The following is a 27337-nucleotide window of genomic DNA, read 5'->3' as shown; positions in this document are numbered from 1 at the left end:
CCACTACTGCTTTTTGATTTAGAGAAAAAAAATGTGTTTGGTAACTCCAATTGCCTGAACAGAAATGACTTTCTGAGCAGCTAGAAGCCCCAACTGGAAAAGGACTCTGGGGGCTCTTGGCAGGGAAGGAGAGTTGTCAGGCGGCAGGCTTGTGTGTGAAGGACCCACACCAAATATGAGTGAAAAGTTCATTTTAAGAATTTAAGGTTTGCTGAAATCCCAAGTTTTTTCCATTTGTTTTCAAAGGAAGAGTGTCTTTCAAATATAGTACATAAAAGTTACAATATTCCCATTTCCAGGGATCTATATCATATGTAGAGAATAATTTCAGATTTGCAAACCAGATTGCATAGAAAGAGGGAATTGAGACTCTAGATATGGATTTATTAGGTGATGGGGATTCTTTTCCCTCTGATTTAATATATTTTCCAAGTTTAGAACCATGGCCCAGGATGGGCCTGTCCTCTGTTCTGCCTAAAGACCGATGGAAGTGTGAGTGACCATCCCAGAACCATGTCCAGAAGTCCTAAGTTTTCATCCCTGCTGTCATCTCTGACACCTTCTTGCCAAATGTCAACTGTGAGAAGCTAATACTGGCTCACTCTTTGTTGAAGGAGAAAGCATGTTAAAAAAAAGTTAAAAAAAGCAAATCGTGTGGATACAAATAACAGTCTTTTTTTTTTTTTTTTGCTTCCTAAGAGATTTACTCTACCCTTCTATTTTTAGAGCTTTTCTAAGTTGGAAATTTTCAAATGTGAGCTAGTGTGAAATCCAGGTTGAAAGAGGGTTTTGTAAAACACTGAATGATGATCAGAGAAAGAAATAACCAGTCTTGCTAAAAGCACATTCAGCAAGATGTCCAAATACACCAGATCCTCATATAAATAGCATGGATTACATTAACAGGCCTCCCTGGGTGAGTAGAGAGTCCTATTTGCAACCCTCTTTGCCTACCTTATGCTCACTCCATGATTATATAACCTTTAGAGTGGAATGTGGAAATTCTTTTGACCCTGCCCTGCTTGCTGATAGAGCTGAGCCAGTGGCTGGCAGGGGCATAATCTAATAGGCGAAACTGGAAACACACAAATTCAGTCCTCTCATCTCAGCCCACAGGCTGTGCAGGCAAGGAAAGAGAAGACTGGGCCCTTTCTCCCTCCTCCCCTCCTCTGGCCTAAGTTTACGCTGACTTCACCCAACAGGCACCTGACCCTCCCAGATGAGCTGGGAGGGGCTAAAGCGCCATGCCCGGCCATGGTGGGAGTGGAGGTGCAGGCAGCAAACAATATTTAAGATGCTGACTTTGTAGAGCATTCAGGCTTAGGAAGGACAGCTATAGGATACTCAATTAAGCTGCGCTTTCAGAAACTCAAGCTTTGAGAAAGTCTAGCAAAGAGCAAGGCAAGAGAGAAAACAACAAAGTGGGAAGCCCATCAAGAGTGAAAGGGTAAGGCTGTAATTGCTGCAGCTCTGCAAACCTTAGCTGGGCATATCCAGATTCCCCCAAGGGAAGACCCTTCCTCACCCAGGCCCAGGGAAGATGCTGAAAAAGATTCTCTCACCTGTGACCTGGCTTTGCATTTTTGTCGTGGCTTTTGTCAGCCACCCGGTGTGGCCCCAGAAGCCCACTAAGCTCAAGACACCTGCACAACTCAAAGTGGCTGCCTGCTGTGAGGAGGTGAAGGAGCTCAAGGCCCAAATTGCCAACCTAAGCAGTCTGCTGAATGAGCTGAGCAAGAAGCAGGAGAGGGACTGGGTCAGCGTGGTCATGCAGGTGATGGAACTAGAGAGCAACACCAAGCGCATGGAGTCAAGGCTCACAGATGCCGAGAGCAAGTACTCCGAAATGAACAACCAGATTGACATTATGCAGCTGCAGGCAGCGCAGACTGTCACTCAGACCTCGGCAGGTAAGGAGAACACGTCCTCACACTACTCACCACCTTCCCCCTCAAAGAGCCGAGCCTCTCTCATCTATAGCATTGCTTCTATATAACTTGGCTGCCAGAATGATTACTGCTGGTTCTTTTGGGGTATACTTTTTTGGGTACATGTCACTGGCTCTATTTTCTCTTTAGTAAAGGCTTACAGGGTATTTCTTTTGATTTCTAATGTTCTGTAAACTCACCCAGTACCTTCATAGATCTCTTATTCACACAATGTTTCAGCATATTGAAAGAATGAATTACCTTCCTAGAGCACAGAGAGATTGTGTGCTTTGTCCAAAGTCACACAGCAAGTCTTAGAAACATGGTTCAAGTCTCCTGATTGGTCCACTTCCTAACCGAGAGCTGACAAGCTGTACCCTCATTCCTAAGGAAGCAGGAACAAACACCAAAAACATAACCCCTGTTGCTCTGGAAGCAAAAGTTTTGCCAAAAACAATTGTCTCATGTCTCTAAGATTTAGTGGAATGGGCATGAATGAAAATTTATATCCTCTCTGCAAACCTCTCTCCTCACTGGCTGAGAATTGAGTGTACAGACACTGCTCAGAGCCATTCTAAGAATTCCTTTGTGTTCAGGAAAGGAGAGGCTCCTGTGGGTCCTCAATTCCCATATTTCTATTTTTTTCCCATGATCTCAGATACAATTCTCCCAAATACTACAGGAAATAAGAAAATGCAATGCTGAAATTTGGATTTTTAGTAGGCCAAAATAAGACATATTTAGCGTTTTCTTGTGCAAAATAACTTTCAGTTTCTGGTTAGCCTGGCTCAGACGGCCCAACATGAATGTATTGTTGAGAGACAAATTTGGTTTTCTGAAGTTATCAGGAAATTATTAGTTGTAAGGAGCCTATCCCATAGATATGTCGTTTCTTGCTGATAGAAAAACTTTCAGTCACATTATAAAGCAAGTCAAGAAGAACAAATTAAGTCACTGATAACCCTCAGTTCAAATGAAGAAAAAGTTCTACAAGGAAATAAGCTTGACTATTCCGTTACCTAAGGCAACGTGTGTAAGTCACTTTCTAAGCCTGTACTTCCTGACCCTCAGTTTGGGGCTGAAAGGTATTCTTAGGCCACTTTCCAGGCAGGCGAGTCCTAATTTGGTCTGTGAGATGAAACCAGACACAAGGAAGACCAGGCCTGACTGAGGAATCCGACGGCACCACTTCCTAGGCCTCAAACGGGGTTTTCTCACCTCCTAGCAGGGAGTTTCTTGGGGGTCAAATGCAGCTCTCCTGCCAGGCCTCTTACTCTTCTTGCCCAGGACATCATTCCTTATCTTTCTTCTCTTTCACCAGGTGCTGAGTCACCTTTATACTCTAAGCAGGTAGCCATTTGGAGAAAGCAGTAAGTTGATGCTTTCATCAGTAATAGGAAATGAAGAACTCTGATGGCAAAGGCTGGCATCCCCCCTGTCCCCTCCTCCAATGTGCTGGGACAATTCTCAGGAGGAAGTGCCACCATCTGCCATCTGTGTGCTCTCCTCTGAAAGGCCCAGTGAGGTGGTCACCAGGAAAAGAATCCAAAGACACAGAGAGCAAGAAGGGCCTTCTGGACAGTGAGAGTTCCCACTCTCTGAATCCTAGCAGGAAAGGCTGTCTCTTCCACAATGCTCTTCGATATTTACAACAGGGAGACAAAATCAGGCATAAAGCAGTAGACCCCAGGGCAGCTGAGGAAGCTTTAAATCAACCCCAGAGTGAAACCCAGCCTGTCCAATGCTCTCATCTCCTTGTTTTACTAACACTGCCAGGGCAAGGCCTCCAAGGGCTCCTCAAGGTGTTTGCATTTTCATGTGAGAATCAAGCAGTGTTAGGCTAAGGGGGAAACACTATAAAATCTATCTCCCTTAATTAGGGTCCTGGCAGGCAGGCAGTAGCTACGACCTCTTAAAGACGACAAAAACAAAGAAATAAGCCAAGAAACAACAACAAAACCAGACACTATGAGATACTCATGACTTTTCTGGTAATAGAGGCTGGCTGTCCTAGAAGGTGAATTTATTAAACAGGAACATCTGTTATGTGGCCCTCATACACAGTAACGTTTCCAGAATTCATGGCCTAGAACTACAGCAGGATAGTTTACTTCAGAGTTGACCTGAAACCACCTGTTGATTGACCTATTGATGCTATCCAGGTGAAGGGCTTCCCCATCTCCCAGCCTCACCACCAGGGGAGCCAAAATACATCCCCTCTTGGTCTCTCAATGCCCAACTCTCCCAAATCCAGACACTGCCTACTAATGAAAACTCATGTGAATTTCGTGGTAGAAATGAAGTCTCAGTTTTTTAACTTTCAATTTAGATATAGCAGGAATGCGTGCTTGCCACAGAGCCCTGGGTTTGGATGCTCATCCCTGTGGTTTGCTCCTTTTGTAGATGCCATCTATGACTGCTCATCCCTCTACCAGAAGAACTACCGCATCTCTGGAGTGTACAAGCTTCCTCCTGATGACTTCCTGGGCAGCCCCGAGCTGGAGGTAAGGTCTTTACAGCCCACTGCCCATGTTCTACCATCTGTCCTCTACCCCTCAAAGGGCTGGGGACGACAGGGCTCCTCATAGACTAAAGAAAGAAAAACTCAAGACAGAGAAACAAACACACCAAACACCAGAGAGCTATCCAAACACTCAACTTATCGGGGAAAAACATGTAGGCATCTGTTTTGCCCCTTCGAATAATTTTCAACCAAATACCAAACCTTCTAACCTAGATTAGATAATTCTATAACCACCACCTAACTAGTTGAAATCTCTTGCCATGTCCTAGAGCACTTATTCTTTGGGGGAGGAGAAAAAGAGAACATGTAGAGAGTATATCAGAAGTATCTGGATTTTGTTTCCTCTCAACTATATGTACACTTGACCCCATCCTCATTTTTTGAGAATTCTTTCTCAGCAAACCACCCCGCTGCCCCGGCTCGCAGCAGCACTGGAGTGGAATCACTGCCGCCTGAGCCAGTGTGACTGTGGCAGTGCACACTTCCATTGGCTCTGCGGGGAGGGGAGAAACGTAGGGAGGCCCACCCTCACACTCCTGCTGCCTGTCTCTTCGGGTCCCTGACCAGAGCACCCTCCCCGCTCCAGGTATTCTGTGACATGGAGACGTCAGGCGGTGGCTGGACTACCATTCAGAGACGAAAGAGTGGCCTTGTCTCCTTCTACCGGGACTGGAAGCAGTACAAGCAGGGCTTTGGCAGTATCCGTGGGGATTTCTGGCTGGGGAATGAACACATCCACCGGCTTTCCAGACGGCCAACCCGGCTACGTGTGGAGATGGAGGTGAGCACAAGGCCTGGGTCCCTGGTACTGGATCAGGCTGCCACACCCAGCTGCGCACAATTCTGGGGGCACTATTCCTGTTCTGATTCACGATAGGCTTGTATATTTATTATGATGGTTTTCCTGCAGGTTGCAGTACAGTTAAGAAAGAATAGGTTTTTTCCTATTTTTCATAAACGTGAGGCTATAGGTGCAAAGAAAGAGGCTGGACTCAGGCCAGAGCACACTAACCCAACAGCCATCTGGGCTGAAACACTGTGGTCCCTGCTCTGGCCTGGGGTACAAAGTCCTCTATGTGCAAACTTTATTGACATTGGTTGGCAACTCTCATCAAAGGCCTTGAAGCAGCACCATATTCTCAAACTACTTCATCTGAGTACGACAAACTACTTCATCATGACATCTCTGAGTGGGATACAGCAAAAACACACATCCACACCTTACAGACAAGGACATGAAGAGATACAGAAAGAGAGATTAACCAAGGCCATATGGTGGGTCAGGAGAGAAGTCTGATTTGGGACCTGTTTTCCAAGGGTAGTGTGGTAAACAAGGAATAGAGCCTTACTAAATTCCCAGCAGAAAAAAGATGTATGGCTGTGGGCTGGAGAGAGAGAAGAGGTGCAGGGTAGTATGAGACAAAATCCTGCTGCAGTTTTTCTAGGCTCTGCCTCCTTCCCGACAGGACTGGGAGGGCAACCTGCGCTACGCAGAGTACAGCCACTTTGTTTTGGGCAATGAACTGAACAGTTATCGCCTCTTCCTGGGGAACTACAGTGGCAATGTGGGGAATGATGCCCTCATCTATCATAACAACACAGCCTTCAGCACCAAGGACAAGGACAATGACAACTGCTTAGATAAGTGCGCACAGCTCCGCAAAGGTAAGATTAGGGGGCTGGGGTCAAGCTCAGGGGTGAGCCCACAGTCCCACTTGAGGAGAAAGAGTGAATTTATAACTGCATAGCTGGTATTCTGGCTTTGGTATTTCTTTTTGATATTGGCTCTAATTGCTTAGCTACTGTTCAAAAACACTTGACAAATCCCGAAGTCTAATCTTTTAGCTATTTCCCAGGGGAGGACATACTCAGCTTACTAGTACTGTTTCCTGTGCCAGGTGGATACTGGTACAACTGCTGCACAGATTCCAACCTCAACGGGGTTTACTACCGCCTTGGCGAGCACAACAAGCACCTGGATGGCATCACCTGGTATGGCTGGCATGGGTCCAGCTACTCCCTCAAACGGGTGGAGATGAAAATCCGCCCAGAAGACTTCAAGCCCTAAAGAGAGACCTGCTGTGGAGCAGGGCAGTAGAAATGGAGACAAATCGAGGCTAGGCAAGTGTGCGGAAGGAGAGGAAGAGAGCATAGAAAGGGTGGGGATAGAAAATGGCCTATAACCTCCACTGAGAGAGTAAGTCTCTGAGGTGCACAATAAAATTATATGTACCAAGGATGTTACAGTAAATGGGATGAAGTATTTGAACACATTGGGTCCTGGCACATACTTCTCAGAGGGCTGGCCTGAGTGGGTTCTCTACCTGTGACCCCTGAAATAGCAGTGGCTTCTCTTTTCCACATAATTTTTCTGTGAAAGAATAATAATCGTGAGACCACTTGATCCATTTACTCTAAGGCCTAGGTTACGTGAGGGCAGAAAACAAATCCCTTTGCTAAAAACAACCATTCTATTTTGATCCTCCGGGAGGGGTCTCGGGTGTGAGAGAAAGGAGTGAGGAGGGTGGTGCAGGAGAGGAGTTTCTATTTTTAAACCTTCAGTTCTATTTTTACCTTCAGTCTATATGTTGTTTTTAAAATGACAAGAACTGTTCTGCTGGAAGTGAGCCGACCCAGGCTGGACCCGCTTGGAGGAAAGCGCAGGGCAGTGGGCCTTGCATGTGTCTTCTGAGCACCTTCCCTGCTCGGCCTCAATCAGGTACACTAAAGTGGGTCTAGTGGCAGCTGGGAGCTCCAGCAGCAGGTGGGGATAAGTCCCTTGTGGATGCTTGCACAAAACTGCCTTAAAATAGTCACAGTCAATATAGCTGTATCTATTCTATTTTCTATTTACTCTGTAAGAAAAGGGCTCAAAGAGCTTCCTCTTTTATCTATAAAAAAATGGCTGAAAAATTAAGGTAGATGACACTACGGTTAATAGTTCATGCTGTGTATAAGTATTTTCCTTTGTAAAAATAAAATATTGTAGTTTGTTTTAAACGTTCAAAGTTTCTTTTTCCTTCTACAATAAACTCCTTTAAAATGTGTTTGTTTTTAAATGATTACCATTACCATTTAGAGCATGGTAAAAAGTGGAACTGAAAAATCAGAGGGTGAGCAGTGACAAAGACTCTGAGTTTGGTGCAGTCTTCAGGGAAACCAAGGGAGGAGCAGGAAGCCAAAAATGAAAAAGCGAGGGACAAAAAGGGCAGCAGCCACTGCTAAGAGGTCAGATTCTGGCACACCTACCTAACCCCGACAGAGGCCAACGCCACCACTGGCTTCAAAACACTCTGCAAACCAACACTCTTACTTTCTACTTGAACAAACTAATACATATGAAGAAGGAAAATATCTTTAGCCATAACAGATGTCAAATAATCTTGACCTTTAGGAAGGCATTTTTCCTTGCCAAAAAGAACCATTCCCTCGAACCAGTCAGTATAAGGTAGGCCATTATTCTTACTCAGTATTTTCTACTGTACCTACAGTCCTTTGATTCTTGGGAACTTAACCTTAAAAACAAGAATCTCGGGGATTTTCAAAGAAATAAGTGAGCAGAGAAGTACACTGTAGGAAGGCATCCCATGGGACAGGCAGGATGGGGAATCTGAGATCCCTGGCAGCCAGCACAATACTGCTAGGAAAGAGAGGATAAAAAGATCGGTGGCGGGGGGTGGGGGGGGCGGTGGGCAGCCCGGTGGCACAGTGGTTAAGTTTGCACGTTCCACTTCGGTGGCCTAGGGTTCGCCAGTTCGGATCCTGGGTGCGGACATGGCACCGCTTGGCAAGCCATGCTGTGGCAGGCGTCCCACATAAAATAGAGGAAGATGGGCATGGATGTTAGCTCAGGGCCAGTCTTCCCCAGCAAAAAGAGGAGGATTGGTGGCAGATGTTAGCTCAGGGCTAATCTTCCTCAAAAAAATAAAAAAGATCAGGGGGTTAAAAGGAGATGAAGAGGAGGAAGAACGTAAGATGCCTATGGCAGAAGCAGCTAAAAATTCTCTCTCTCATCTACTATACACCCCCTAACTAAAAAAAACTGAGGCTCTAGGCAACAAAAGCTAGAATAAACAAGTGGGACTACCTCAAACTAAAAAGCTTCTGCACAGTAAAAGAAATTGTTTCAATCAATAAACTGAAAAGGCAATCTACAGAAAGGAGAAAATATTTGCAAACCAGAACCCCTCATAAGGGGTATTAACATCCAAAATAAATAAAGAACTCATACAACTCAATAGCAAATAATCCAATTTAAAAATGGGCAAAGAATCTGAATAGACACTTTTCTAAAGAAGACATTCAAATGGCCAATAGGTACATGAAAAGGTGTTCAAAATCACTAATCATCAGGGAATGCAAATCAAAACCACAATGAGATATCACCTCACACCTGGTAGGACAGGTATTATCAAAAAGGCAAGAGATAGTAAGTGTTGGTGAGGATGTGGACAAAAGGGAACCCTTGTACACTATTGGTGGGAATGTAAACTGGTACAGCCACTATGGAAAACAGTATGGAAGTTCCTCAAGCAATTAAAAATAGCACTACCATATGGGCCAGCAATCCCACTTCTGGGTACACATCCCAAGGAAATGAAATCACCATCTCAAAGAGAGATCTGCACTCTCATGTTCATTGCAGCATTATTCACAATAGCCAAGATACGGAAGCAACCTCAATGTCCTCTGACAGATGAATGCAGAAAGAAAATGTGATATACACACACACAATGGAATATGATTCTGCCATAAAAAAGAAGAAAATTCTGCCATTTCTGATAACATCAATGAATCTGGAGGGCACTATGCTAAGTGAAATAAGACAGGAAAACAAATAATATATGGTATTACATATTTGAAATCTTAAAAAAAGAAAAGTTGATTTCACAGAAACAGAAGAGAACGGTGGTTGTCAAGGGATGGGGGAATGGGGAAATGGAGAGATGCAGGTCAAAGGGCACAAACTTTCAGTCAGAAGATGAATAAGTTCTGAAGATCTAACGTACAGCATGGTGACTATAGTTAATAATACAGTATTAAATATTTGAAATTTGCTAAGAGTAGATCTTAATTAAGCATTCTCACCATACCCACAAAAAAGAGTTAACTATGTGAGGTGATAAATGTGTTCATTATCCTGATCTTGGTAATCATTCCATAATGTATATCAAATCATCACATTGTCTACTTTATATATATACAATTATAGTCATCAATTATAGCTCAATAAAGTTGGGGGGAAAGCATCTATATTGTACTAATCAAAACCTATAGTTGCTGAAATTTACTCATATTTTTTATAAACACAACTGAGAAACTGAAATATCAACTTTTTGTGACAGGTTAATGTTAAAAAAAAAAATGTTACCATAAAAAAAACCCCAAAAACAAAAAACTGAGGCTCTAAGTCAGCCTTTGTGGTTGAGTTCACCCTTCTGAGAAAACTTCTGAGAGAGAGCGGCAGAGGGGAAGGGAGAGCAGTTGTTAAAGAACACAGAGACTATCCCAGCCACTTCACCTGCAGTGGTGCAAAGTCTGACCATAACTACCATTTTTAAAGCACCTCTTCTGGTGCAGGTTGACGATGGATACCAAGGATTCAGAGATGAGTACAGCACAGTCTCTGACCTTAAAGAAGACAGAACCATCAGGAACCAAAAGGAGAGCTCAGTGTCACTCCTAAAGATAAAGAACATTTTGCTCTGACCACATCCTCTAAGATCTGTGAGAGAAAAAGGTATGAAAAGTATGAAAAAGAACAGGCCTGATAGCCAGTTGTTAGAGCTGCATGTCCACCCGTAAGCACTGGCCCTGTTTTTAGTTTTACTTCTGCAGATGTCTCAATCAGAAAATTTTTTTAAAAATGGGATTACTTTTACACAGAAATCGGAATATAATGACATATACCCCAAATTTATATAATGTTATAAACCAATGTTACCACAATTAAAAAATTAAAAAAAGAGGGTTGGCCTCGAGGCCTAGTGGTGAAGTTCAGTGCTTTGAAGACTGGCACAGGGGCCAGCCCCATGGCCGAGTAGTTAAGTTCGTGCGCTCCGCTACGATGACCCAGGGTTTCACCCATTCAAATCCTGGGCGCGGACATGGCACCGCTCATCAAGCCATGCTGAGGTGGCATCCCACATGCCACAACTAGAAAGACCCACAACTAAAAACACAACTATGTACCAGGGGGCTTTGGGGAGAAAAAGGAAAAATAAAATCTTAAAAAAAAATTAAAAAAAAAAAGATTGGCACAGATGTTAGCTCAGGGCAAATCTTTCTTAGCAAAGATAAATAGATAAATAAAATAAAAAATTAAAAAAAGAAATATAATGATGTACACCTGAAATTTAAATAATGTTATAAACCAATCTTACCTCAATAAAAAAAAAGAAAAAAAAATGGGATTACTTGTCAGGGCCTGGGCAGTGCAAGCACCCAACTTTGAGCTCTCTTTTACTTGGGGTGAGAAGGAAGAGCAGGTGCTACAGATGGAATGTGTGTCCCCCTCAAATTCCTATGCTGAAGCCTAACCCCAGTGTGATGGTGTCTGCAAGTGGAGCCTTTGGGAGGTGTTTGCACCATGAGAGTGGAGTCCTCATGAATGGGATTAGGGCCCTTATAAAAGAGACCGAGAGTTTGTTCTCTGCTTTCCACCATGTGAGCACACAGGGAGAAGCTGGCAATCTGACAACCTGGAAGAGAGCCCTCACCAGAACCCAGCCATGCTGCTCCCTGATCCTGGACTTCCCAGCCTCCAGAACTGTGAGAAATCAATGTTTGCTCTTTAAGCCACCCAGTCTATGGTATTTTGTTATAGCAGCCCGAATGGACTAGAACAGGAAATAGGTACTGAGATGTGGGGTACTGCTGTAACAAACACCCAAAAATGTGGAAGTGGCTTTGGAATTGAGCAATGGGTGGAGGCTGGAAGAGTTTTGAGGTGCGTGCTAGAAAAAGCCTAGATTGCCATGAAGGGATTTTCAAAGGCAATTCTAGTGAGAACTCAGAAAGAAAAGAAGAGAGCTGGAGAGAAAGCTTCTGTCTTCTTAGAGAACACCTAAGTAATCATGAACAGAATGTGAGTAGGTATACGGATGATAAAGGCCATTCTGATGAGGTCTCAGATGGAAATGAGGAATGTGTTATTGGATAATAGAGAAAAGGCAAACCTTGTTATAAAATGGCAAAAAATTTGCTGAACCGTTCATTTTATAGTGTTTTGTGAAAGGTAGAACTTGTTAGTGATGAAACTGGATATTTAGCTGAGAGGATTTCTAAGCAGTGTTGAAGGAGTAGCTTGGTTCCTCCTAATTGCTTATAGTAAAATGTGAGAAGAGATAAATGACTTGAAGATGGAATTATTAAGCAGAAAGGTACTAGAACTTAAAGATTTTGGAAGATTCTCAGCCTATGCATATTGTAAAAAATGAGAAAGTGTGTTTGGAAGAGACCGCTAAGGATATAGCCATGCAATGCTTTGATAAGGAGATGAGTATGGGTGTGAACCATGGACCTAATCAGCTACTCTAGCAGGAAAACTACCAGGTTGAACTGAACAGCAGAGACAGGAAGCAAGGAAGGCAGGCTTTTGGAATTCTTGGATTTTACAGGACAGGACTATAAAAATATTCAGGTGAACATGCACTATTCTTCAAGACAAGGGAAGAACTATCCGAAAGGCGATTTAGAGATCATCAGGGCTGCCTCCTTGTTCTCAAAAAAGGGGATCACTGCCTTGTTTTTAACAGGCCAGATGAACTCTGCCCAAAGCTGTGGGGGTGGAGTCACCTTGTCTACCTGACAAAGCTACAGGGGCAGGACCTCCACCCCAGTGGGTCCAGAAGGCACACTGTCACCCGAGTGGGCTTGGAGGGCAGAGGATCCACCCAAATGGGATTACTTTCAAGTCTTGAGATCTCATCAAGTTTGCCTTGCTTCGTTTTGGACTTGCTTGGGCCTGTCACCACATCCTTCTTTCCTATTTCTCCCTTTTGGAGTGGGGATGTCTATCCTATTCCTGTCCCATCACTGTATTTTGGAAGCACATAACTTGTTTAGTTTCATAGGTTCACAGCTGGAGACAAATTTTGCCTCAGGATGAATCGTACCTAGAGTCTCAACCATACCTGATTTAGACGATATTTAGATGAGACTTCAGAGTTGCTCCTGGAATGAGTGAAGACTTTGGGGGCTGTTGGGATGGAATGAATGTATTCTGCATGCAAGGACATGAATTTTGGAGGGCCAGAGGGGGAATGCTATGGATCAAATGTTTGTGTCCTCCCAAAATTCCTATGTTGAAGGCTAATCCCCAACGTGATGGTATTTGGAAGTGGGGCCTTTTGGAGGTGTTTACACCATGAGAGTAGAGCCCTCATGAATGGGATTAGGGCCCTTATAAAAGAGACCCAGAGAACTTGTCCTCTGCTTTCCACCATGTGAGCACACAGGGAGAAGCTGGCAATCTGGCAAGCTGGAAGAGGGTCCTCATCAGAACCCAACCATGCTGGCATCCTGATCTGGGACTTTCCAGCCTCCAGAACTGTGAGAAGTGTCTGTTGTTTAAGTCACCCAGTCTGTGGTAATTTGTTACGGCAGCCTGAACAGTCTAAGTCAGTAGGCCACCAGACCTTACCCTAATGCTATGGGCTGACGAAGTAAAAGCCGTGTCTATATGTGTGTGTTTCCAAGTAATCCAATACCCATTTAATCCTCTGTTCCCTTAAGAAGCCATTATAATTACTGAAATACAGGAGCTTTGAGGAGATGGGGGTAGTTTATCGTGTCTCCATGTTAGCCTTGGTTTGGGGATTACACACGGGATTTAACTTGTCCTAGAGCAGACAGGTAAAAACGTCAACAGGTAGGAAGACTGACAGATTGATCTGGCAGCAAGAGAACAATATTGTTAGCACAGCACAGCTCTTTAAAACAAAAACTAAGAAAGAGCTGTGCAAAGATGTTTTTGTGTATGGTTAATCTGATTTTTTCAAAGACAATTTAAGGCAATTGACTCAAACGTTTATACTAGAGTAAGCTTTACAAAAGTGGACAAATGGTGAAGGGAAAGTAAGAGTAGGAAAAACAAAATAAAGTTGAAGCGGGAGAGGGCAATAGACAAAACAGGAAAGATGTCTGTAACCTGTTAGAGGTGGGCCAGGAATTGAGCTGCAAGCTCTCCAGCAGCTACTGTGAGGAAGGGAATTCAACCTATCACTGAAGAGCAATGTCCCCACCACTGAACCAAAGTAGTGGCTCAGGGACGTACAACTCCCAATGCTCTCACTCCAGGAGGAGTTTCCATGAGGCTCATCCAGAGGGCTGAGGGAGTGCTGAGAGCATTAATAGCAGCTTTGCCTAAGGTTGTTTCCTAAAACTTTCTTCAGTGAAAGTGATGGCAGAACATCGTAATGGTGCTTAGAAGAAGCAGTTTTATGAATTCAGTAGGAAAAGCTGCAAATGGAAACAAAAAAGAAGCGTAGTGGGAAGATCTGGGAGACCAACTGAAAGGAGGCAAAACTGCAAGCTGAGCTGAATCAGGCTGGGAAAAAACCAGAGCATAGAGCCGCAGCTTTACTTGGGAACAGAGGTTTTTACTTGTTTGTTTTCTTAAAATCAAGATCAATCTGCAGGAAATTCTGAGGACTTATTTTCAATTATATTGGCTTACGAAGTTAAATGACCTTCTTAAACACTTTTCCAGGGCTCTGACTATGTCTTTCTACTATAAATCTGTATAAACATTAATGCTTCTATGATTGTGTCAAATATAGAGAAAAACCTAGGGTAGGATAAGGAAGGTGTCAGGGAGGCATCAAAGAGAAAAAGGATAGCAAGGAAGTTAATGTGCAAAACTAGTTATTTGACATTGAAGTTATTATACTCACTAAGCATGAATGGACGGATGGGAAGAAGAAAACACAGGTTTTCACATTCGCGGTGCCTAACTTGAAACTGAAGCCTATGCCATAGGATGGCATGTTTGTAACAGTTCCTCTGTGGTATTTTAGAAATCAACATTCTCTCGGAGTCCAATTTGGGAAAAAACATGATTCTACTTCTATCTTCTTGGTCACTTTTTAAAGTGTTTAAAGGAACACTTTTTAGCATTTACTCTAAAGCAGAGCTATCAGAGAACATGGCTACTTGATTATCCTCTCAAGTGAAGAACACTCCATACACAGCTGCTTCAGCCACAAAGGAGGGATTTATTAACCAGGTGATTTTTCCCTAAACTATCTGTAGCGAAATAATCGACACATTAGCACTTACATGAAGATAATTAGATCCCAGAGTTAATATTCTCTGATAATCATTAGGGGAAGTGAACAGTTCTTCAGGAACAGGAGCTAATATTTCAGGCTGCTTATAATTTCATAACACCAGAAAATTTATTAAACAACCTATTTTTTCTATACCCAGAAGACTCAAAACCATCTTATGAGAGGAGAGAACATAACCAAATCAGGAGAAAACACCAATGAATCTCAGACTTCGCTCTGCCTTTTATATTCCTAGAACTCCGGAGGAGGAAGACTCAGGCACCAAGATATTTATCAATAAAACCCCACCCTGCCTTTGGGTGGCCTTTGAGGCACAGGAACCAGTTACTTCCTACTCCTGTTCCAGAGAGTGCTATCTAACCCAGACATAAACTCTGTGTTTCCTAGGCTGTTATTGCCACAAAACTGCCTCTAGACTGATTTCACTGGGACAAGCAAGCACAGGTTGGAAAACAACAGGAGCTCATGTGCTAAGGGTCAACAGAAATGACAATTATGGCACGAATACTGGGGAGAGCCATCTGCAACCACATCTCATTTAAATGTGTTGGCTAGACCCTATGGCAGATTTCACAGAGCAGAAGTCTCCAAGTGACTCCAGTGAATTGGCACCAGGCAGTGGGAGAAGAGAGGTCATTTTTGGTGAAGGTAGCAATTAAAAAGGGTTTATAGCCTACCTGATGAGAGATTCTAGGATGGCGGGGGTTGGACCTTTCTGGAACTCCAGTTCTTTGTAGTGTAGTGCTTTGGCATATGCTCGGCACTTGGCAGCCCTCTCACCCAGCAGGACGATGCCATTGTCGTCTCTCAATGGCAGGGGGCCCTAGAGGAGAGCAGAACCCCACAGCATAGGAAAATGGCAGATGGGGCACAAACAAGAGCAGGCTGAGTGGCTGCTTCTCCCCACCACCCATGGTTCCCTGTCAGGCTCCAACTGGACAATGGGGAAAAATCTCACCTTGTCACTGTGTTCCATGAATTCAGCCAAGTTTAAGAGCGTTTGTGTGACTTCAGCAATGTCCTGTGAAGTGAGGGCCAACTCGATGCTTCTAATGAGTTCATCCTGCTGGTCTTCATTCAGTTCAGACCAGCAGGACACAAATGCAGCATTGAAGAGATCCCTGAGGGCAGAGAGGAGTGGAAAAAGATATTGGAAATGCCTCTCATGCTTCTGCCTGGTGCCACAAAGTCACATCTATCAATCTACTTCTGGCATTATTGATTTTGGTTATACATATAGACCAGTGTTATCCAACAGAACTGGCTGGAAATGGTCTATATCTTCCCTGTTCAATATGGTAGCCACTGGCCATTGAGCACTTGAATTGTGGGTAAGTTGACTGAGAAACAGAATTTTATTTAATTTTAATTAAAATAATCATATGTGGCTAGTGACTATTGTATTTTACAGCAGGTATAGACACTGATATACAGAGAACTGTGTGTGGGAGTGGGAGGAGACAGAAGAACAAAGAAAAGTAACTTGTCTCCATAGGCACATTTCATGGCAGTTTTGCATCACTTCTCTTCATTGGAGGGGATGAACAGAAAGGGGATTTCCAACATAGAAGTTGGCATTAACGGATTCAGAAAATAATAATCTTCAAATGATTCTTGGGATGCTTCTTAGGCAATGTCCAAATTCCCAAGATCAGAAGTGGCAAAGGCATCATCTGCTATTGCTTTTCAAATGATAACCAGAACCCTTAGTTGGATGGTCATAAACAAAATGACACAGAACTTAAGAAACCAGAAGAATTAGAAAATAGACCCCAAATCCATAAGTCCTAAGATTCTCTAAGCCAATCGCTAACAGCTGGAGCCTTACAAAGACCTGGAACCAGAGGGGCCATTTCTAAGATTACTACAGCTGTTTTAAATCACTGCAGCACCACATGGATGGACATACTTGCTACTCCTGATATCTAAACTTTAATCCTACCCTCTCTTTTTTGGTGAATGTCAGGGGAGGGGAGTTGGAAACTACAGGATATGCATATGATGTATGGGTTTAGCATTTGAAGCCCCCATGTATACGTTTTGTTACACATTAAAAAGGTTAAGTTAGACCAATGTATATAATTTTGCAATCCGATGGAAAAAATTAAATTTGAAATTCAGAGGATAACATGAAGACCAAAAGAAGTCCTATATAAATTAAGAAATAAGCTTTCTGATGTAGGTCCGAGGCCACATTGGATCCCAAATGAACATATTTGGCACTAAGGGGATAAATGCATATATATATATTTATCACAAGCCTCTTGTGGATGACACTGTGCTTAGAAGTGACATGGAGCAGAAGAGAGGTACTCTATATCAGTTGAGCACATGAAATCTGCACACTATGGAAACAGGGAAATCCTGGGAACTATCTTTAAAGCATTAAAAAATACTTGAAATTACATGAACCAAATCATGGTGTCAAAGTGACAGTCTCAGGGACCATCATTCTCCTGCTAAATACACTCCAAACAGCAAACCAGCTGTGCTGATGAAAGTGAAATGAAATGCATTGTTTTTGTTTCTTGCTAACGAGAAGGACTGCTTGTTAATTAAATCACCACTTTATGCCTCATTATAAATAATAATTGTCCACTGCAGAAAAACTTAGAAAATAAAGAAGGAAATAATCACTCTTTAAAACTTCCTACTTAGAGATAATCACTGTTGCTATTACTTTCTAATCTTTTTCCTGTGTATACATATTTTTAATAGTTGAAATCATACATTTATGCTATCTTGTATTCCATTTTATTCATTTACATTATATGTAAATCTTTTACATGCATTAAAACTTTTTAAAAACCAAATTTTTAATGGCTAAGATGTACTATTTACAACAGTATTTTTTATGGCAAATTCTGTTTTCCAAAGATGGCTACAACAGCATCTCCTGTTCCATGTGTATCTTCTAGAATCTTGCTACTCCCCTATCAAGAGGTGGTATCCAACTCTCCTCCCTTTGAACTTAAGTGGGCCTTTGTGACTGCCTTGAACAACAGTGTGGCAGAAGTGACACGATGTGACTTTCAAGGCTGGGTCATATAAATACCATGCACTTCTGCCTCATTCCCTTGGGGACACTCACTCTTGAACCTAGCCAATATTCTGTGAGGAAGCACAAGCAACCCATAGAGTGATCCACGTGGAAAGGAACTGAGGCCGCTACCCAGGGCTGATTTCCAGTTGATAGTCAGCCCTGGTTTGCCATCTTGAAAGTAGATCCTTTAGCCCCTGGACAAACACCCCCACTGACACTGTGCAGAGCAGAGACAAGCTGTCCCCACAGGTCCTGCCCAAATCCAGATTCACAAGCGAAATAAATGACTGTTGTTGTTCTAGACCAGCAAGATTTGGGGTATTTGTAATACAGCAATAAATAATCAGAATATCATTATTATTGGAAACAGGATATACTAAACTATTACATAGTTGTTTTCATAGTTGTAAATGACTTTGAAATTAAAATTCTAGACCTAAAGCTACTAAAGATCTACCAGCGAGATTAAGATGAACGCTTTTCCTGTAATATGAGCTTGTTCAATTTGCCTTTTTCTTTATTGTTTCCTCAGACAAGTTAGCAAAATTAAAAATACCAGCCTTTTTACTGTTATCGCTAATAAAAACGAATTCTTATACAACGTTTTTTATGTGCTGATCCTCTTGATCCCATCTGAAGCTGGGAAGAAGGGAGCCCTGACACACCATACCTGGCCATTGGGTTGTAGGCCTGAGCCAGGGCCCAGCAGGAGCGCAGGGAGGGTGATGAGGAGTCCTTCAGCAGCTCCAGACTCAGCCGCCGCAGCCATTCCAGCCAGTCATCTTTGGAGACCCTTCTGGCAGCTCCCCAGGCCTGTAATCCCACAGGTTACAATGGGAAACCATGAGCTTCAAGGGCCAATTGTAAAGAGCCTCATCGATTTAATGATTATTCTACTTCTTTGATTTATAAAATTATACCTCTCATGATAAAACTCCCTCAGACCACAAACATAAAAGAGTAATATTTAATTAAAAGCCATAAAGCAAAACCTCTGGAATATAGTACAATATAGAAAAAGCCTATTTTACAACTCATTGGTGCTGGACTCTATCAGCAAAGCAGAGAGCTCTGCAGACACAGAATGGATGGGGACTGTCACACTCAGAGTGCATTCAACAAAGCCTAATGGCCTCTAGCAATACGTGATGGGCCCTGGGCACTCTGCATTAGGACACTGGTTCATCTTACAGCAAAGAGTCACACAGGGAGCAGGAAATGGCTCAGGTTTACACCATCAGGAATCATGTTACACTCAGGTGAGCAGTGAGCCCAAAGCACACGACACTATGGTAGAATGAGACAAGAGGAGCTGAACAGATTTAATTTTTACTTTCTGATTTATCTCCCCCAATTTTCCTCAAAACTCTGAGCCCTTCAGGCATCAAGAGTTACTACCTGGGGCAGCTGGGGAGATGGACGGAAAGATTCAGGCTCTGGAGATGGGTGGGAGAGTATAGTGACCAGAAGCCACACTCTGGAGCTCAGTGGCTTGAGCACAAATGTCAGTTATCTAACTTACTGGCTGACCTTGGGCAAATTATTTAACTTCTCTGTGCCTCAGTTTCCTCAATTGTAAAATGAGGATAATAGTTCCCACCTCATAAGGTGTTGTAAGGATTAATTAAGTTAATAAATTTAAAGGAGTTATAACAATTCTTGGCACAAAGTTAGTGCTGCATATATGAGTGCCTATTACTCAGAAGTTAGAAACACCTGGTTGGAACCTTGGCTCTGCCATTTGGCAGCTACAGCACTCTGGGCAAATTACTTATATGCTGCTTCCGAGCCTTGGTCTTCCTCATCTAGGGATAATGCATTTACAGGGCCTAGCTGGAATACATGAGCAAAAAGTGGTTGCGATTATCATCAAAATGACATCTCTCTCAACTGGCCTACTCCTAACTACTAAATCCCTAACTTCTAAATATATTCTTAAAAGATTTCCAGCAGAACAGACACGTCGACCCTCCTTAAACTAGGAAACTGCTTAAGAGCAGAAGTTCTTAGTGAGTGAAAGACACGCATCAACGACTTAACCCGTCACCTCTCTGGGAGAAACCGGAGACTTGCTGTGGCCTTTGATGAGTTATTAATGAATAATTTTACATAAACTATTATTTTATGTCAGAAACTGAAGTAGAGATATTGCAAGAGACAAAACGAAAAACTATGTGAAGGATTCTTACTGACCACACAATGAGAACCCCTGAACTAGAAGGAAGAGTGACACCAGATACCAAAGACTTGACTTTTAGACCTTGTTCTGTTGAATGAAATGGGAACATCAAGGCCTTTTCTATCCATAGGTTTTTGGCTTCCTCCCTACACAATGGATCTCTGGATAGCTGCACTGTACAACGTGGCCTTTTAAGAGGTGGACACACAGAAGGAAGCATTGCTATACAAGGAAATAGCACTCTGACGTGCGGTTGAGCCTGGGTAAGGTGGAGGCAGTTCAGCATAGTAGTTAAGAGACTGGGCTCTGGAGTCACACTACCTAGGTCAAATCCTGGCTCCACCATTTTACTAGCTGACAATGGGCAAATTACTTATCCTTTCAGTACCTCAATGTCCACATCTGTAATAATGGGGACATTAACGACAGCACCTAACTCATAGGGTTATTGTGAAGATTAAATGAGTCAATACACATAAAGTGCTCACAACCATGCCTGACACACAGAAAGCACTCAACAAATGTTGGTAGTTGTTATTGCTATCATTGTTGTTGTTACCATTTGATAAATGGTAGCAAACAGGTATTCAAAAAACCTTAGATTGGGGCTGGCCCCGTGGCTGAGAGGTTGAGTTCGTGCGCTCCACTGCAGTGGCCCAGAGTTTTGCCAGTTTGGATCCTGGGCATGGACATGCCAGCACTCATCAAGCCACGCTGAGGCAGCATCCCACATGCCACAACCAGAAGGACCCACAACTAAGAATACACAACTACGTGCCGGGGGGCTTTGGGGAGAAAAAGGAAAAAAATTAAAAATCTTTAAAAAAAAAACCCCCAAAAAACAAAAAAACATTAGATTAATGGACAACTGCACAATCTATCGAACAGGCTAAGTCCCCACATGGGCCATTCCCTGCTGCTCTGTAAGTCAGAACATAATCAACTCCCAATTCTCTGGGTTATGGAGTAACTTTAAACACTAGCCAGTTTCCTCTGCCACCCACCCACTGCTGACTGCCTCCTCTGCTAACACTGGTGCATGCTGACGGGATGCCAGCTTTTCCATTTAGAAGGTAAGCCCAAATAGATTATCACAGGACGGTAAAGTTGCTGAAAATCCTGGAAGGCATTCTAGAGGTATCTATAAATGGTTTTTACATTTTCTGTACCATTTAAATCCTCTATTAGCAAACCCAATAGAAAGGCAACTGAGGTAGCAACTGTTATTCTGAAAGCTGGTTAAAACTGACAAATATACCAATCTCTAATTATCATCACATGAATATGTGGAAGCACAATTTACTTTTCGACGAAATGGATCTGAGACTCTAGCTGTGGAGGATTTTGCTTAGGGTTTTTGAATTTGATCCATTCTCTCAGGTGAGATAAACTAGAGATTCTTTGTTTACACTGTTTGGCAAAGGTTATGCTTATTTTTCCAAGTCCCGAGCAGAAAGCAAAACCTCCTAGGAGCAAATCAGACTACTGGGGGATTTCCTAAAATAGAACAAAGCTCTAAAGCAGGGTGGCTGGCTGCCTGATTGGAAGGACATTCTGAACCTAGGCAGCCTGAAAATACCTGGGTGGAAATGTGTGTCTGGCTTTCTTACCCGACCCCTCCCTCAAGTGTGAAGCGTCAGCAGGGGGGCCTCAACAACTGCTTGGGAATACCAGGTGACTGATGACTTGTTCTTCCTCCCAAAGCCTCAGAATAGCAATTACAAAATCTACAGAGGGAAAGCAGCTTCACTCCTGATCCAGGGATATTTGAGAACTTACATCTTAAATCATTAAACATTTCTCGCAGTGGTCACCTTACAGCTGTCTGTGCAGGTAATGACTGGCAGAATTGTCAGTAATAGACCCCGTGTTCCAAAGCTGTGTGTGAGCACATGCACATAGGTCTGTGTTCAAATCTTTATGGGCTTGGCCAAAAGAAGAGAACCAGTTAGCTGGGACCCAGTCCTGCCCAGTTCTTTACCTTTATCTGCTGTTACAGATGAAGCGCAGCTGCCTTGGGTCAGCTGCTAATAAAGGAAGAATAATACTGCGTTGAAATCCTAACTGGGAGCTTCTTACAGCCACCAGAAACACTAAAGTCTAAAGCAAAATGTGGAACATAAGCAAGCTGGTATATTTATTTAAAAATCAGTGACATAACTATGATTATTCTGCTCAGATCCATTAGATATGCTTGGAAACTGCCTATATTTAAGTGGATGGCCAGTGGCATACATGGTGAGAAGCTGGTTATACTCCAGGTTTTGGTGAGCATAGAGAATTCAGTACTTATCTGAAAGGACCTAACGCCTCACTATACAAAGTGTGTCCATGGACCAGTAGCATTGGCATCACCTGGGAGCTTGTCAGAAGTGGAGAATGCCGGGCCAGACCTTGGAATCCCTGAATCAGAAGAAGCATTTTAACAAGTTCCTAGCTGTTGGTAAGCCAAACAAGTCTGAGAACTTTGAGAAGAACTGCTTTAAAGAGCCTGCATCAGGTGCTAACTAGGGGCTCACTGGTTGTGTTCCATTCATATAAAAAATGAGAATGTTATTTGCAACAAAGCGTTCTACTATCAAAGCTGCAAGGCAGCACAAAAGGACACTTTGTTCTTTTCCTTCTACTAAAAAAACGTACAATTCAGACACCTGGAGAAAGACAAAGTGACCTATGTCCATAGTACATAAATTTTCAGAAAAATGCTTGGGCTGGTTTTTGGTGGTTTTAAACTGAAAGTCACAAGAGCTGAAAGTTGTGAACGAGATAGAAGAGCAGGAAGGCTCTCCTTTCCAAGTCCCCGGGGAAACGATGGACCTGCCTTTTGGAGGTTGATGGTGCTGACATGCAGTTTCTTCATGGGCCCCGTTTCTACTGGTCCACTAGCCAATGCATCCCCTTGGCCACTCCTCAGCATTCGATGCTGGTAAATCAAAGGGTCCTCTTCTTCATCAGCAAGGGTGTATCCCTGCAACCAGAGATTCATGGAACAAACCCACAACCCCACTAGACACTCCCAGTTTAGAAAACATCCTTAAACCTTGAGGAGTTCAGATCTTCTGGAAAAGCCAGGATTTAGGTATGACTCCACATATGGACAAAATGAATCATGGGTGGGCTGTATTCCCCACTGCAGACCAGTCTTTCTTGGTCACTGACAAGCACTGACTTTGTAGTAAGAGCATGCAACTGGCAAATATGAAACAGCTGTGAGCAGTGATAAAAGGGATGAAAAGCAAGGATGGCAAAGAGCCTGCGGCCTGTTTTTATACGGCCCAAGAGCCAAGAATGGTTTTTACATTTTTAAATGTCTGAAAAAAAAATCAAAAGAAGATAAACATTTTGTAACATGTGAAAATTATTAGAGAATCATATTCTGGAGTCCATAATAAAACTTTACGAGTATGTAGCCATGCATACTCGTTTATGTATGCATATGGCTGCTTTCATGCTGCAGTGGCAGAGCTGAGTAGTTGCAACAGAGACCACATAGCCTGCAAAGCTGAAAAAATTTACTATATTTATGGAAAAAGTTTTCCAATCCCTAGTTCAGAGCTAAAAAGCTAGATATACTCCCACAGCTAAGATGACAAGCATATCAATTAGGAAAGACAATGAGGGACTTTGAAAGTGAAGTGAAGTGCAGTTCACCTTGACAATTCTGCAGATAAGCACATCATAGCGCTGATGGTTGATTCGGTGTCGCACCAGGACTTTATTCACCATTGGAATGAAAATTTGATACTATAGCAGGAGAGGGAAGAGATCAGAAACCATTACTTTGGAAAGCAAAGCAGAGAAAAGCATACCACCACCACTACATTATAGCTATTTCTTCCAAGTTTTGGGCTAGCTCTGTGATACTCAGAAGAATCACTTTTTACCCCCTCCTGCTATAATCCTAGTCCCCATCATCTTCCACCTGGGTTACTGCAACAGCCTTTTAATGGTCTCTCTGCTTCCACTCTCAGCTCAGTCCATTCTTCCACACAGCACTGAGAGTAATCATTTAAAACTGTTAGGTCAGATCATGGTATTCCTGTGCTCAAAATCCTCCAAAGACTTCTAATCTTGCTCAGAGTGAAAGCCATAGGACTTACAATGGCTCGAGACAGTGTGTGCAAATTTCAGTGGGCATCACCCAGGTGACCCGGAGGGCTTATGAAACCAGAGATCACTGGGCTCTAGAACCAGAGTTTCTGATTCAGTAGGACCAGGGTGAGGCCTGAGAATCTGCATTTCTGAGAAGTTCCCATCTCTGTAGATACTGCCACTGCTGCTCTGGGGATCACGTTTTGAGAACCACTGGCCAACAATACCAGTTTCAAGCCCCACCCACAGCTCAGCCCCGCAGTATCTCTATGACCTTTTCCAAGCACTTCCCCCTTTGCTCCCTCCTCTGAAGTTGCACTGCTCTCCTGCTATTCCTTGAACACTCCAAGCATGCTGCCATCTAGCACCTCTGCATGTGCTATTCATGCAGTGGCTTCAGCCTGCATCCCACTCTCTGGGCTTGGGTCTTTACTTTATTTACGTCTCTGCTCAAAGGTCAATTTATCAGAGAGGTCTTCCCTGTCCACCCTAAATAAACAGCATCTCCCTTCACTCCCTCCCGTCACACTTATGAGACAAACTGTGCTTATTAACTTTGCTTCAATGGAATGTAAGCTTTGTGAGAACAAGGATATCATTCTGTTTACTGTCTTATCCCCAGAACAGCACTTAGCCCACATAGCTGGCTCAATAAATATTTGCTGAATAAATGAAGCAAAAAAGTGCAAACAATTCCTAGCTCTCTGACAGTGGTTGAGACCTACAGACTAACCAACAGAGGAGTTCACAAAGTCTTCTTCCCCAAGGCAGGCAGAAGAGCATGTCTGTTTAAAACTCCTGCCTTACCTTCTTCCCCAGCTGAAAGACAAGTGAAGACAAGGTGTCCATGGCTGTGGGACGCAGTTCTGGGCTCTGGTCCAGTGTTCGAACAATTGGGTGAATGATCCGGGAGGCATAGTCAGTGAAATCCAGGGACTCTGTTAGGCGGTCCACCGTCTCTAATGCTGCCCTACAACAATCGCTAACATATGGTAATTGCTAACATGCATTCCCAAAGTAAGAGAAGTGGCTGAGGGTTACCTTAACAATCAGCACCGAATGGGAAGGAATGGCTTCTGAGGTATTTTGGGTGACAAGGATCCAATATATATTCCAGTGGGATGGGGAAAGTTAAGATTTCCATAAACGTGGGACATTTCTGGACTAAAATAAGGGGAGTTGAAATAACAAAAAAAGTAGAAAGGTGGCGTGGGAACTTAAGAAAAGGACATATTCAACAAAAGATTAAAAGCTTGATGACTGTTAGTCCCAAAGAGCAGGTGCTTACTTTCGAGATGGCAGTGGAACTTCAGGGGCATCAAACAACTTCACAATCGGAGGCAACAACAAGTGCAGATAGTCATCCAGGTTGGCACCAAACAGCTGGATTGCAGCCAGCAACTGCAAAAGGGATCCAAAGCATGGAGATGAGCAAATTCAGTCAGGTACCAAGTATCTAAGTACCTGGAGGGGACAGTGGGATGGATAATTCAAAACTCTGTGGGGACTCTGAAAAGCCTTAAGTGGCTTTGCACTATATTTTTTTGCAGCATCTTTTCCCCTCATTTTATTTTGCTTATATATTACTTTGCTTTCTCTGAGGTTATTTCAATTGATAAAGAATCCATCGCTGAATAACAGAGAAAACTGGTCTGGGATAAAACATTTACCAAGAATAATCCATTAAAGGAGACAAAACGTAAGAATAATCAAGAGAGGATTGTAAACATTCTATAAACTGTAAACTGCATGCATTGGATATTAGAATTCCTTGGATTCGGTCTTGTGGATTGAGCATCACCCTGACACTCCAAACAGGGTCTTGCCCCATAGGTGACCATGCAGGGACTCTGATGGACCCTTGAAATCTCTTGAGAAAATGCCCTGGGCTACTCACCTTGATGGAGACAATGCGGCCTGGGCTGTTGTCATGCATGAAGACACGTAGCATGTGCGGGATCAGCTGGGGCAGGTACAGCTTAAATTCACCCCCAAGAGCTACCACAATTTGCTCAATGAGAAGAATGATTGTGCTCTGGATTGAGGTGTTCATGACCCAGAATTCCTATAAAGAGGGAAGAAGTAGAAGAGCAAAGCCAGGTGCCCTTCTGTTGAAATATGAACCAAGGAACTGAGATGGCCAAAAAGAAGCAAAAATATAGTGAGAACAGTCTGCCTCAAGATGGACTCCTCCTCTACCCTCCTCTCCCTGGGCCTCCTTGTATCCTATGTCACAGTCATAGTGACAAATGAAACTGCATTTCTCCAAATGCTCCCAGCTGCTTCGCTCCTCTGTGCCTTGCTCATGCTGCTCTTTGCCTAGTATCCCACCTCTAGCTGAGCCTAAGCCCTATTGGTCTTTCTAGACCTAGCTCAAGTCTCACTTTTCCTACGAAGGCTTTCCTGTTCTCCTGCCATTATCCTCGTTGGGTCCCTTTGCCCTCCTCTTTTCTAGTGCCTGTAATACTTACTTTTCTTTGCCACCCACCCTCTACTAGTCTGTAAGCTAGTTAAGGGCGAGAAACCCCTTTGATCCATCTCTGTCTCCCCAGAATCTAGCAGAGTACCCAGCATTTTCCAGCCACCCAAACATGTTTACAGAATGAATGAATGACTAAGTCTATGTCACTCTAGCTCTCAAGCTGTCCAAGGTGGGTTCTTTACTTTGGGCACCACCTGGTCTCTACCAGAGGGCGATTCCAGTATTAAGAAGATTTCCTGCCCTGTCTAGATTTAGAGTTTGCTAGATAGCATCTGACATCTGTCCCATATTTTCAGTCCTGGATAGTGCCACAAAAGGAGCACTTCTCTACAGCCATATAATTATATTTCACATAAGTTACTAAAATAAAGACTTGGCCAATTTGCCCCTTCCTGCCTCAGTACTACAAGGCAAATTGGTCCAAGTCTCCGACTCCAGAAAAAGCTGTACTTTCAAATCAACTAAAAATGATAGCTGTCCACTGACTTCTTTAAAACCTCCGGAGCAGGAGACGATGACAACAGAAACTCTACTAATGATGGCAACACATGCATATTAATACTCTTGGGGCCCCAAATAATTCAGAGTAGAAGTCAGTGAAAAAAAGGGTAACTCCTCAGATGAAAGGCTTTATAGAAGCATAAAGCATTTTTATTAAAAAAAATTTTTTTAAGCATAATAGCTTAGAAAGTAAAAACCATACTAAAAGATGCTGGTAAAATTTTCTCTCTGCTTGGAGAGAGAAATATTCTGAAAAAGCTATTTTCTCTAGATAAAAAGCTTTGCCAAAGAAACAG

General features: G+C 43.0%; 2 protein-coding genes across 9 annotated transcripts in view; one reads left to right on the top strand and one right to left on the bottom strand.

The window, feature by feature from the left end:
* MTOR (mechanistic target of rapamycin kinase) overlaps window positions 1-27337 on the bottom strand; it is a 119473-nt gene that overhangs the window by 56648 nt on the left and 35488 nt on the right. For 4 of the 8 annotated variants that reach the window (XM_008522097.2, XM_008522096.2, XM_070610820.1 and 1 more), the window contains 8 exons: window positions 25956-26123; window positions 25347-25459; window positions 24866-25028; window positions 23618-23710; window positions 22788-22934; window positions 18458-18600; window positions 15703-15865; window positions 15422-15567 (listed from right to left, as the gene is read on the bottom strand). In XM_008522097.2, coding sequence (XP_008520319.1) covers window positions 15422-15567; window positions 15703-15865; window positions 18458-18600; window positions 22788-22934; window positions 23618-23710; window positions 24866-25028; window positions 25347-25459; window positions 25956-26123 — 1136 coding nt within the window. Of the gene's footprint in view, window positions 1-15421; window positions 15568-15702; window positions 15866-18457; window positions 18601-22787; window positions 22935-23617; window positions 23711-24865; window positions 25041-25346; window positions 25460-25955; window positions 26124-27337 lie in introns of all 8 variants that reach the window. The other 4 variants (XM_070610818.1, XM_008522095.2, XM_070610819.1 and 1 more) reach the window with 1 other exon arrangement.
* Window positions 1115-7499, top strand: ANGPTL7 (angiopoietin like 7). The gene is made up of 5 exons (XM_008522090.2): window positions 1115-1910; window positions 4332-4432; window positions 5039-5233; window positions 5919-6117; window positions 6351-7499. Exons 1-5 carry the CDS (start codon window positions 1541-1543, stop codon window positions 6518-6520), a joined length of 1035 nt encoding a protein of 344 aa, XP_008520312.1. The 5' UTR covers window positions 1115-1540; the 3' UTR covers window positions 6521-7499.

Source organism: Equus przewalskii, chromosome 2 (assembly GCF_037783145.1).
Source record: "Equus przewalskii isolate Varuska chromosome 2, EquPr2, whole genome shotgun sequence".
NCBI lineage: Eukaryota > Metazoa > Chordata > Mammalia > Perissodactyla > Equidae > Equus > Equus przewalskii.
This window is presented reverse-complemented; position numbering and strand designations above follow the sequence as displayed.